Raw genomic sequence first — 13,429 nt, forward strand, 5'->3', positions numbered from 1 at the left:
ATTAAAAAATTGTTATTTTGAAATATCATAACAACCCAGCTATAATAACAATCCCCCACATATTTTAAAATAACCAATCACCACTAATTATAGAATTTAATGTTTATGAGTTGGTGTGTTTCAGACTATGAACCAATCATTGAGTAACTAAATGTAAGTTACAGAAATTTGGTGAAACTAAGTTTCTATGAACAAAAAATTTCTTTATGTAATTCAGAGGATTAGTTCCTCACACTAAATTCTATACATTGTATACTGTTCTGCGGTTTAGCACTTTATGGCCCTGTGCTAGCCTGGATTTCATGAGTGCTCTAGAGATGCCTGCCTAAGCTCTCATAGGGATCAACCCAATTCCACACTCACATAGGTGAACCTCCATAAGGTGTGAATTGCAGTTTTTCACACCATTATTTAAGTTGGCTATGGATTTCATTAAGAGTAATTTTACTCAACCTTATTCACGATAATCAGTATTATCTCACCATAGGGAGGACTTTCTATAGATAAAATTTGATAATACTTATCAAGACAACAAGTGACTTGTTATTACCCTTATGAACCTACTTCCTGGGATCTCCAATCACATAGGTAGGGTTACCATCACTCTTGCCTTATGCTTTAGGCATAAGTCCCATCTCCCTCGAAGTGTATTCCACTAACCTCCTACTTAGTGGTTTAGTCAGAGGATCGGCCAAATTTAACTCTGACTTCACAAAATCTAGGCTCACTACCCCAGATTCTAGCAGCTGCTTTATAATGGTATGTCTTATCCGAATATGTTTACTTTTCCCATTATAAATTTTGCTCTTTACTCTTGCTATTGCGGTCTGACAATCACAATGGATTGATACTGAAACATGAGGGAGTTTCAATGGGAAGATCTGCTAAGAAATTCCTTAACCACTCAGCCTCAAAATATGCCTTTTCTAAGGCGATAAGCTCAGACTCCATGGTAGACCAAGCTATGCAAGTTTGTTTGGAAGACTTCCATGACATAGCACCTCCACCAAGTGTAAAGACACAACCACTTGTGGATTTTATTTCATCTGAATCTGGTATCCAATTGGCATCGGAATATCCTTTTAATACAGGTGGTGTACTTCCAAACGTTAGCCCATAATCAATGGTGCTCTTCAAATATCTAGCAACTCTATCTAATGCTATCCAATGACTCTTATCAGGATTATGAGTATACCTACTCTATCTAGTGATAGCATAAGCAATATCAGACCTTGTACTATTCATTAAGTACATAAGGCTACCAATGATTTGAGCATATCTATTTTAACTTACACTGTGTTGTGTATTTTTCTTAAGTTGAGTATTTCCATCATAAGGAGTTGAGACGGGTTTATTGTCTAAATACCCAAATTTTCTTAAGAAATTTTTAACATAGTGTTGTTGTGATAACTTAAGGCCATCATTTATCTTAATGATTTTAATCCCAAGAATAACATTTGCCTCTCCCATATCTTTCATATCAAAATTTGAGGCAAGAAACTCTTTAGTCTTAATTATCACATCCATATTAGCACTAAATATTAACATGTCATCAACATAGAGACATATTATCACATAAGTATTGTCTTCAAATGATTTAGAATATACACATTTATATGAATAATTAATTAATTGTATAACCATTTGAGACTAACACTTGGTCAAACTTCTCATGCCATTGTTTTGGTGTCTGTTTAAGTCTATAAAAGACTTCACTAGTTTGCACACTTTATACTCATTACCTGGGATAACACAACCCTCTGGTTGTTTCATATAAATTTCTTCATCTAGGTCTCTATTAAGAAAAGTTGTCTTTACATCCATTTGATATATATGTAATTTGTAAATTGCAGTTAAAGAAATTAACACTCTAATTGATGATATTCTTGTTACAGGAGCATAAATGTCAAAATAATTTATATCTTTCTTTTGTGCATAACCTTTGGCAACCAATCTTGCCTTGTATTTATCAATTGATCTATCAGTCTTTAATTTCTCTTTAAATATCCATTTGCACTCTATTGGTTTAGTTCCTGGAGGCAAATTAACTACTTCCCATGTATGATTACTCATAATGGACTCAATTTCATTATTTATTGCCTCTTTCCAAAAGAATGCATCACGAGAAGTCATTGCTTCTTCATAAGGCTAAAGATCATTCTCTGTAAGAAAGACATAGTAATCAGCACCAAAACTTTTGGTTTTTCTTACTCTCTTACTTCTTATTTCTAACTTTGAACTTTCAAAAGAATTCTGAAGAGTTTCATTTTAAGGAGAACTCTCCAAAGTTTCATTTTGAGGTAAAGCCTTTTCACAATTGATTTTCTTAGGAAAAACATTCTCAAAGAAATCTGCGTTTTTAGATTCAATGATTGTTTTTGCATCATACAAACCAACCTCTTGCTTTATTACCATGAATCTATAAGCAGCACTGTTCTGAGCATAACCTATAAACATACAATCAATAGTTATGGGTCCTAACCTTTTCCTTGTAGGTTCAGGAACTAGGACTTTAGCAAAATACCCCCACACTTTAAAATATTTTTCTAGAGTTCATATGGTGTTTTGCCTGTTTTCTTAAAAGGAATTTTGTTTTGTATGTAACAAGCTGAAAGCATTGCTTCCCCCCACAAATTAAAAGGTGCTCCAGAAGAAATCAATATAGCATTCACCATTTCTTTTAAAGTTATGTTTTTCCTCTCAGCAACTCCATTTGACTATTGAGAATAAGGAGGTGTAGTCTCATGTATAAACCATGATCTCTACAAAAGGAATCAAAGTCATTTGACTCATATTCACCTCCTCTATCCGTTCTTATCCTTTAAATTTTCTTATTAAGTTGATTTTCAACTTCATTTTTATAAGTTAAGAACATTTTAGTTGCTTCATCTTTACTTCTCAATAAGTATACTCTAGTATATCTAGAGTAATCATCAATAAAAGTTATGTAAAACTTTTTTCCTTCTCTGGTCATGGTTTGTTTCAAATCTCCAAGATCATTGTGAATTCAACCGAGAAACTCATTTTCTCGTTCTAGAACTGGTTTACAAGTCTTTTTAGTGGATTTAGATTCCACACACACATCACATTTATCAATATTTCAAATATTGACATTTGATAATAAACCAAGTTCTTTCATCTTTTTCAAATAACCATAATTCACATGACCTAATCTACCATGCCATAAATCTATTGAATCAATAATATAAGCAAAAGAAGATGCATTTTCATTCATAATAACATTAAGTACATTGAGTTTAAATAACTCTCCAGAACAATACCCCTTCCCAACAAATGCCCCATTCTTGGACATTACAATTTTGTCACCCTCAAAGGAGACTTTTACTCCAGCCTTTTTCAATACATAAACAGATACAAGATTATATCGAATGTTTGGTACATGTAAAACATTACTCAGTGAGAGGGTTTTCCCATAAGTAAGTTTGAGAAGAATTTTCCCCTTTCCCAAAACAAGAGTAGACCGGGAATCACCAAGGTAAACACATTCTTCTCCATCCCTTACTGGTATGTATTCATAGAAAGAATTTTTATCTCCACAACTATGCTTTGTGGCCCTAGAATCAATTATGCATTCTTTCTTTTCAGCAATCATGTTCACTTGTGAGACAGCCACAGCAGCAATAACATCATTTCCCTCAGCCAGATTGGCTTTTCTGTATCTGTATTGGCTAGCAAAATGTCCAATTTTCCCACACACAAAACATTGTCCTTTCTTTTTGAAAGTGTTGGGGTTTTTGTTGTTAAACAGTTTGCTGTTAAACAGTTTCTTGTTATTGTTCTTAAAACTCTGTGGTTTCTTGTTCTTAGGTTGAGGAGGAGCCACTTGGTTTTCAATAAAATTAGCCTTTGATGTCAATTCCTTAGCCTTATCGGCTTCATCTCTAAGTCTATTCGTCTCCCCAATCCTAATATGTACTATCACATCTTCCAAGCTCATTTGCTTCCGCTTATGTTTCATACTATTCTTATAATCTCTCCATGAATCTAGAAGTTACTCAATTAAACAGCCAGCCACAAAAGTTTTAGGAAGAATTATTTCTTCATTTATCAAATCATTTATCATCATTTATCAATAAATGATAGTCATGAACTTGCATGAATACCTCTTTTTCTTCTACCATTTTAAAGTATAGGAAGTTTCCTATAGCATATTTTTGTGATACAGCATCCTCAACAACATATTTCTTTTTCAGGATTGTCCATATCTCATGTGCAGTCTTATAAGCGCAATAAACATCATAAAACTCATTTGATAATATGCTGAGAATAGTATGACGACATACCTTATTTCCTTTCTTCCATGTATCAAGTTTTTTGTCAAAATTGTCCACTCCAGGTTTTGGTTCTTCTGTTGAGAGATACTCTGCAAAACCGAGCACATCCAAGGAGTCGAATACTTTTTCTTGCCACCTCTTGAAATGAGCTCCGACAAAATGCTCAATTTTGTAGATGTCGAGAAGTGATTTGGCAGTGAGAATTGCAGCGTCCATCTCGAAAATTTTTGATCTTAAGATTGTTGAAATTTTAATAATAATAAGCAACAAAATAGCAGCAGCAAAACAGTGAAAGAACAGTAACAAAACAGTAGTAAAACAACAGCAATACAATAGTGAGAATAATAGGAAAAATAGCAGTGAGAATAGCAGGAAAACAGTAGCAATATAGCAGTGGGAATAGCAGAAAAAATAGTAACGAGACAACAGTGAGAATAGTAAGAAAACAGCAGCAAGACAACAACGAGAATAGCATGAAACCAGCAGCTAAATAGTAATGATACAACAGTGAAACAGCAATGAACACTGCGGCGAAACAACAACGATGCAGCAGCGTCAAGGCATGCAAAAGCATTGTCCTTAAGATCAGAATTCCGCCTCTTTTGGAAGAATCTTCGTGGTGCAAAAAGACTCAATAGCGGACTGACCTCCAGGATACAATGACGAATCTCTTTTTAGAATGCACTCTCTAAGAGAGATTTAGAACGGTATGAGATAAAATAGAAGTGGTGAAGGAGAGCTGGAGGTTATAAAAATGTAGAGGCAAAATGAATTCTCTCAAGTAGGAAAATTGTCTCTGCATAAAGGAGAATAAAACACCCTCTTTTATACTTTCTTTTATACTTGCCTCTTACATGTAACAACCATTTTTTTTTTTAATTATTAAGATTGAAATTGCCCAGCCTTTATAATAGCCATTTTTAATTAAAAAAATGAAACTGTCCAGCCATGATTTGATTTGTAAAGTAACTGAAGAATTGCAATTGCATTCAAGTTATAACAGTCCAAAATTTTAATTACATTCAAACCATAACAGTCCAAAAATTTAATTAAAAAATTATTATTATTTTTTTTTATAAATTTCATTTAGATACATCTTTTGACATAACATTAAAAAAAATGTTTTTAAGAATAATTAAAAAAAAAAAAAAAGTAAGAACACAAAATCTATTAAATGGTCATATACTTCACAAACCAAATAGACTTATGTTGGGCCTTTTCATCCATTAAGCCCACAACCAAAAAAAGCCCAAAATCAAATAAAGAAAATAAAATTGAATGGTTGAAGAAACAATAAGTTATCAATATATCACAATGGCAACCTAAACCCCATTGGCTGTGTTTGTTTTATTAATTTGAGTAGTATTTTTTAAAAAGTTGAGTTGGGTTGTTATTATGAGGATAAAAATTTGAAAATTAACAAAAACACTTCCTAAGTTTGTTAATTTAGCTAAATACCTCCTATAATAAAACATTGAAAATTAACAAAAATACCTCCACCCACCCATTAAATACTGGTAGTCGGCCACTACTGCCGGAGGATGACCGAGGGGTGTTTTTGTTAATTTTTAATGTTTTATTGTAGAGGGTGTTTAGCTAAATTAACAAACCTAAGGGGTTTAAAAATAGTTGAATATAATATGATTGAATTTTGAAAATAGGGAAATAAAAATGTATTTTGGGTAGGATAGAGAAACAACGCAGCCATTTGGGCCCCTTTGGTTCACTATTTTTACCCTATCATATCCATTCCTATCCAACTACACATTTGTTTCAATATTCAACATTCTCTTCAAAATACAATACTCAAAATATTTAGATTATTTTAACCCCTTGGGTTTGTTAATTTAACTAAACACCCCCAATAATAAAAGTATATAAATTGACAATAACACCCCCACCAACCCACATTTGCCAGATTTTGACCACCACCGTTGGAAGGTGACTGGAATTTGCCATAATGGCGCACTATCGACGTCAATATGACATTTTCTGGCTAGATCTACAGTTGCCAGATCTGGCCAGAGTTTTTTGCCGTTGACGACGACCATATCTTAGCCGTCGTTTGGCTGTCAACGACGACCAAAAGATGTAGCCAGATTTGGCCGTCGGTCATAGATCTAGCCAGATTTGGCTGTCGGTCATAGATTTAGCCTTATCGGTGCACTATCGGCCATATCCAGCCGGTAGTGCGCAATTACAATAGATTTTGGTCGCCTTCTGGCGGTGGTGGCCAGAATCTGGCAAATGTAGATAGGTGGGGATGTTTTTTTTAATTTATAAACTTTTATTGTTGGGGTTATTTAGTTAAATTAAAAAATCTCGGGGGTTACAAATAATTTAAATATTGTTAGAAAATGCTGATAAAAAAAGTGCAAAAAACTTTTCATAATACTGTTCAACTCAACTTTTTTCAAAAGACAATTTTAAAAACTCTCAAAATAGTAAACCAAGCCAAATTATTTCTATTGAAGTGGATAAGAAAAAGAAAAAGTAATTAAATAAAAAAGATATTCCATTTGTTTGTTAATAAGAAATGTTGATTATGTGTTAAGGCTCTAAAGTGGTTGGTTGAATTATTTGATTAGTCAAAGATAAGAGAGATTATTATTTTAATTTGAAACTTTTGACTGTTTCTTCAAACTTAATGTCTAAGATTAAAAGTATATTCAAGAGGCAATTTCCCTTTGTACAAATGATGTAAGAAAAGTGACGTCACTTTACCCACAATTATCAATGACAATACAATATAATATTCCTTTTTTTTTTTTTGTTTGCTCTTTTAATAAACCAAACCAGTTTGACTGAATACTTACCCACTTGAGACTTTTGAAACCTAAGAAATAAATAATAATATAATATCATTAACCATACTAATATTATGACCCATTAAATAAGGAAGTGTAACGCTATTAAACTCTATGAAAGAACTTAAATTTATTTTATTTTATTATTTTAAACATATACAAGGTGACTTTTTTTTTTTTTGACATATTTTAAGAAAAACGTTTTTTTCTTTTAAATTCAGTAACTTGATTGAAATTTGAAAGAAAAAAAAAAATCGATATGGGTCTTATATTGTAGTAAGTAATCAAATAATGATTCTCATACGAAGAAATAATATTTTTTTTTAATAAGCGTATTTTAGTTTTAAATAGCAACTTACTATTTCAAGTTTATTTTCTTACCATAATCCAATTAACATCTATGTTAGTCATATTTATAAAATCTACCAAATTAGGTACATATAAATTATTTCTGAAAAAATATTAAAAGAAACAAATGTATCAAGTCATTCGTAAATTTATTAAATAAAATCACATGCATTTATTTATTAATTTGAATGTCGTTATTTAATCATTCCTTTAGTTGATTAATTTCGAAATATAAGAAAACCTATAATATATGTTTTGTATTAAAGATGTAATGAACAAATATATGTCAGTCACATAAATTTTTATTAGCAATTATCAATCAAAAAGTTGGCATAAAATAGTTCTATTATATATCTTTTTTTATTTAAGAACTCTTCTTAGACAAAATACATATGATATTCATAAAATGGCACCCACTCAAATCAGTGCATACATAATATAGAAATATTAAATTCAATAACAACTAATCATATGAATTAAATAAAAAAAATCAAGGCATGCAAAACGCTTATATATTCAATTTAAAAACGACCAATCATATTAATTATAAAGATAAATAAAGAAAAAAAATCATTTGTAAATAGTTAGTACTCTTGTGTGATTGTACTGCTGGTAGTATTCTCTTTCATCGTTCTCTTTGTTGATCTTTCACTCTTTTTGTGAATCGCGTACAAAAATAAAAGAAATTTTATATTAGTTTTATAATACAAGAGTTTGTTAGTTGGAGGGTACGTTTTCGTATGACCTTTTCTAATGGAACTTATTAGAGTAGAGTTTATTATTGTAGAGCTTTTACTACAAATTTATTAATTGCTTGTCTTAAATTATTAATAAAAATGCTTTAATATATAATATATATAGTCAAATTTATAAATAAATAAAAAAGTATAGGGATATTTTTAAAATTTTAATAGTTTAAATAAGTTCAAAAAGAGTTTATAGAAGCTTAAATTATGAACTTTTCATAATATACGAAGAATAGTTTATTTTAAATTTCATAAGTATTTTTGAGATATAACCAAACAACGTAAAAATATTTAAAAAAGTGTTTATATAAAGTTTTTATGGTTAGTAAATAAGTTCAACCAAACATACTCTTGTTTATCATAAGTATTAAAAAGAGAGTTAAACAGTAAGAATTTATTTCATTTTTTCCCACTATGAGATCATTTAGCATTAACTCATCTTTTCCGTTCAAAAAGTATCAAATTCTCCCTTATTAAGGGGTTTTTATAATTGGTTTAGGGGTTTTTTTGATAATAATGGATGTATTTTTAATATTTTTTTAACTCACAGGGGGAAAAATGATATAGGAAGAGAGTGTTGGGAGTGATTTTACTTTAGATTTGCACTTTCTCACAATTAACCTCACTCCCACACTAATCTCAGCTACTCACTAGCTCACCCAACCAAACCCGCCACCACTAAAATAAAGTAAACGAACGGCGAACTTCACAGAAACTTCGTAACCCGCTCAAATACTAAACCCAGCCCACCACATACCATTTTTCCTCGTAATCCTTTTGACTACACGCCTCTCTGGTCAAAGTCTTATTAATCCTCCTCTCTTCCTCTAGGGTTTGTTTTTCGTTTTTCTCTCCCAACAAACCCTGCCCAATTCCCCCCTCTCTCTCTTTTTTATTTATTTATTTTTGGTATTTTCATTCCAATTTCGCTATTCCCTTCGTGGGTTTTTTTTTGTTTATTTCGTGAATTGTTTCGGGATTTGAAGATGAAAGTGAGCGCCGATGATGTCTGGCCTCCCGGCTTCAGGTTTCACCCCACCGATGAGGAGCTGGTCGTGTACTATCTCAAGAGGAAGATCTGTAACCGAAAGATCAAGCTTGATATCATCCGTGAGACTGATGTTTATAAGTGGGATCCTGAAGAACTTCCTGGTATTTTTTTTTTTTAAGTTTTTATTTCGTTTTTTATTTTTTGTTCTTGTGGGTTTGTTTTAGTTTTATGGTTTGTTGGTTGGATCTTTTGATACGATTGATTATGAAATTTTGATCGCTGTGTGTGTTCATGAACGCGTTGACTTCGTTTTTGGTGTGTTTGGATCGTTTATTTATCTGGGTTTGTTTGCGTTGACTTTGTTTGTGGCGAAATTTAATTTAGGTTTTGTTTTTTTTTTATTTATCGATTTTGCTTATTTAGGTTATGTTTTAGATTTAATCGATTTTGAAGTATTGGGGTTTGAGTTTTGAGGCTGTTTGTTTTATTGATTGTTTTCCTTTTGGGATCTTTGATTTATAAGTTATCAATATTAAAAAAACTGGTAGATTGTATAGAGTCTTTGTTATATGATCCTAATGTTTAGGAATTGGTACGAGTTCGATTCAACTCGTATTGTCATTTGGTTTATTCATTGGTGTTGATTTAATTTGCTAATCGTTTGATGATGTAGTGAGAATCAGTGTTCAAATAAAGCGCCAGATATGTGGCAGTCGTCTATTGAATATTGATAGACACTGGTTTTGACTGTGAGTGTTCAATTGAGAGTTTTGGCTGTGAATGGTATTTGTTCGGTATGAGTCAAATATGTGATTGGTTAAACAATCAGTTTCTAACAACACATAAAATTGTTTTTTTCAGGGCAATCATTGTTGAAGACGGGGGATAGGCAGTGGTTCTTCTTCAGTCCAAGGGATAGGAAGTACCCTAATGGAGCAAGGTCAAATAGGGCAACTCGACTTGGGTATTGGAAAGCCACCGGAAAGGATCGCATCATAACATGTAATGCTCGTAATGTTGGAGTGAAGAAAACCCTTGTTTTCTATAGAGGCCGTGCACCAAACGGCGAGCGTACTGACTGGGTGATGCATGAGTATACCTTGGATGAAGAGGAACTCAAGAGGTGCCAGAATATACAGGTATGCAGCTTTTTTAGTTTCTTTTTTGTAAGTAATTTTTTTTTTCCTGTGAAAATATGTTTATTAATCTGGTTTTCCCTTCATATTACAGGATTATTATGCACTTTATAAGGTCTTCAAAAAAAGTGGACCTGGTCCTAAAAATGGTGAGCAATATGGGGCACCATTTAAAGAGGAAGAGTGGGTTGATGATGAAGTAGATGTTACCAAAGCTGTTGAACCAGATATTCCTGCAAAGCAGCTGAATGGAGGAGCTGATCCTGTTGATAGTGGGAGAGCTAATGATCAAGTGCCATCTATATTAGATGATCTTGATGAAGTTATAAGACAGTTCACCGACAATCCTGAACCACAAATCAATTATGGATATGAATTACCGGAGGTTGGTTATCTATCTGAATCACACATTTTATGCATTTTGTTGTATCAGCTTCTTTCTGTCATTAGCTCTTTGTCAATTTTGAACTAGTCTATTGTTTTTTTTTTTCTTTATGAAATTGATTTGTATATATATATATATGTGTGTGTGTGCGTAATTGATATATGTTATAATTTGATGTCATACAGGTTTTTGGTGAAGAAGAGGCGCAAAGTACTTTGCTAAACTCATCAGCTAGGGAAGTTATCTGTCCTCAGCAGGATAGAGTGTGTGATGAGCCGGCAAGCTTTGATTTCACCCGGTCAGCTTCATCTAATTTGCAACTGTATGAGGCATCTGAGGTCACATCTGCTCCTCCCCATAATTCTGAGCAGGTATTAGAGCTATGCGAGGAGGATTTCCTGGAAATGGATGATCTGATTGGTCCTGAACCTACTGTTTCTGCTGTCGAGAAACCGGTGGAGAACTTGCAGTTTGATGAGTTCGATGGATTGAGTGAGCTTGAACTGTACCATGATGCAGCCATGTTTCTTAATGACATGGGGCCTGTTCATCAGGAAATGAGTGTGCTGGGGAATGATGTGCTAAACCAGGTGGATCGTCAGTTCCAACCTAATTCTCTGGTAGATCAAGCGGATCAGCAGCTGCAACAAAATTTTGCAATAAACCAGGTTGATTACCAATTCCAGTCCGATTCACTGGTAAACCTTCTGGAGCATCAAGTGCAACCATATTTCATGGTAAACCAGGTGGATTACCAGTTGCAGTCTGGTTCATCTGGCACAGATCACACCAGCACTCAACCATGGATGCAGCAGCTACATAGTAATATTTTTACTCCAGCAGAATCAAATCAGGGGATTCTGTACCCCGCAACTTCAGGTAATAAAAGCAATGTGGATGTTGGTGATGATATATTTGTTCATCTACCACCGAGTGTACTCTTTTACTGAGTTGTGTTCTTGTTTTGGACAAAGTTGCTGTCTCCTTAGCCCATCCACGCAGAGCTCTTGATCAGATGGATGGTTTGGTTGACATGCCAATTAGTCCACATGGCAAAAAGCCTTGTAAATGGAACTTGAGCCAGCATCAAGAGCTCTTCTGATTCAAGTATTTCTTCATATATTACGAACATTAGTGTGATTGTAGTATAGGTTTTTGCTAATTCTGCAGTTCCTCCGACTTTTTAGGTACTGCACAAGAATTTACACAACCTCTAGCTGAAGCAAATCAAACTCAAAATGGCCAAGAGGGTGGTGGAGGTGCATCAGGTTGGTTTTCTTCCTCTTTGTGGGCTTTTGTGGAGTCAGTACCTACCACTCCCGCTTCGGCGTCAGAGACTCCTTTGGTAAACCGGGCGTTTGAGCGAATGTCTAGCTTTAGCAGAGTAAGATTAAATGCTAGAAACACCAATGTTGCAGGACGTGATAGCACTGTAACAAGAAGGCAAGCAGGTAGTAGTAGAGGATTCTTAATTTTATCCATTCTCGGTGTATTGTGTGCTATCTTATGGATGTTAATGGGAAGTGTGAGAGTCCTGGGGAGATGCATATTCTCCTCTTAATATTATGTAAATTGGGAAGAAAAAAAAAGGAAAAAAAAGCATCTTTTTTCTGCTAATGTTGTTAGGTCAGGTTGCTGGATAGTGGATTCATTCATGTGAATTCTTGAATGCGAAGGATGAAGTTTTGTCTATCTAGAAATATATGGGAGGCTGACAAATGATATAATTTAAAATGTGTAATATATTTCATATTTGCGGTTAATCTATAATTCTATATCTACTTTGATGAATATTCACCTTTGGCATTAATAATTTCATGCAATTTAATAATGAGTGTAAAATGGATGAATTTCATTATGTGGGTCATTGTATTAAAACCCGGCCCGGAGGACAACCTGTTTTGCTGTTCGGGTTATGGGTCAACTGGTTTTGGATCAATGACACTTATGACCATCAATGGTACAATGACAATTATGACAATCAATGATAAAGCAATAATTTTATTTTTAAAAAATTACATACTAATCTCTTAAATTTTAATATATTATAAAAAATTTCCTAACAAGATTTAACTAGTCCTTAATATTTTGATTTATTTAAAAAATACCCCAAAAAAATGAACAATTAATCCCTAACCTTTAGACATATCTTTAAAACACCTTTATAAAATTATAAATTAACCTTTATAATTTTGAAATATTACAAAATCCCCTTAAGACCTGATCTGAATTGGAGAAGCTGTCGGGTCTCAATCAGACCGGTCTGGTTTTTAAAACAGAGTGTTTTGATGAAGTCAAAAAAATATAAGAGATTCAAGATAAAGGGACAAAATTATGAAAGATTTTAAGGTTTGAGATTTTTACATAATAATCATCATTAAGTGATTTAATGATAAATGAGCAAAGGGATTTAACATGAGTTCTTGAATTCAAGATCTTCAGGCACTAATAGGGGTGGTTATTAAGGGGATTTATTGAATTGTTCACTTCAAGGTTTTGGGGATTAATTGAGATGCTGTAAATTGATCCGGATATTTTCAAACCCAATCACCAAAAAAAAAAAAAAAAAAAAAAAGATTTCTACATTGTTAAAACAAAGTTTTCCTTTGTATTTAGGCAATATTATAGATCAAACGAAATGAAATATAAGCATGAGTTAAAAGAAAAACATTTTGTCTTTCTCTTAATGAATCTAATTTTCGGTATTTTGATTTTTTAGTA

At 32.9% G+C, this 13,429-nt stretch overlaps 1 protein-coding gene across 2 annotated transcripts; it reads left to right on the forward strand.

Annotated features, from left to right (window-relative positions):
* The first annotated feature begins 8,912 nt into the window (after positions 1-8,912).
* On the forward strand, positions 8,913-12,325 carry LOC116116459 (NAC domain-containing protein 17-like). Of its 2 annotated transcripts, none has more exons than XM_031402521.1 (5): positions 8,913-9,348; positions 10,049-10,326; positions 10,418-10,708; positions 10,894-11,587; positions 11,683-11,889. In XM_031402521.1, exons 1-5 carry the CDS (start codon positions 9,183-9,185, stop codon positions 11,808-11,810), a joined length of 1,557 nt encoding a protein of 518 aa, XP_031258381.1. In that variant the 5' UTR covers positions 8,913-9,182; the 3' UTR covers positions 11,811-11,889. The 2 variants fall into 2 exon arrangements, with proteins under 2 accessions (XP_031258381.1, XP_031258380.1); XM_031402520.1 differs by lacking the exon at positions 11,683-11,889 and adding an exon at positions 11,896-12,325 and having other exon boundaries at positions 8,919-9,348.
* The last annotated feature ends 1,104 nt before the right edge of the window (positions 12,326-13,429 follow it).

The sequence above is a fragment of the Pistacia vera genome, unplaced genomic scaffold (genome assembly GCF_008641045.1).
Source record: "Pistacia vera cultivar Batoury unplaced genomic scaffold, PisVer_v2 Contig776, whole genome shotgun sequence".
NCBI classification, from domain to species: domain Eukaryota; kingdom Viridiplantae; phylum Streptophyta; class Magnoliopsida; order Sapindales; family Anacardiaceae; genus Pistacia; species Pistacia vera.

Bases quoted from the DNA above. Each gene is read 5' to 3' on its own strand.
- LOC116116459 (XM_031402520.1), top strand. From the start codon at position 9,183: ATGAAAGTGAGCGCCGATGATGTCTGGCCTCCCGGCTTCAGGTTTCAC. The intron at 10,327-10,417 runs GTATGCAGCTTT...TTCATATTACAG, and splicing joins AGAGGTGCCAGAATATACAG to GATTATTATGCACTTTATAA. The intron at 10,709-10,893 runs GTTGGTTATCTA...GATGTCATACAG, and splicing joins ATGGATATGAATTACCGGAG to GTTTTTGGTGAAGAAGAGGC.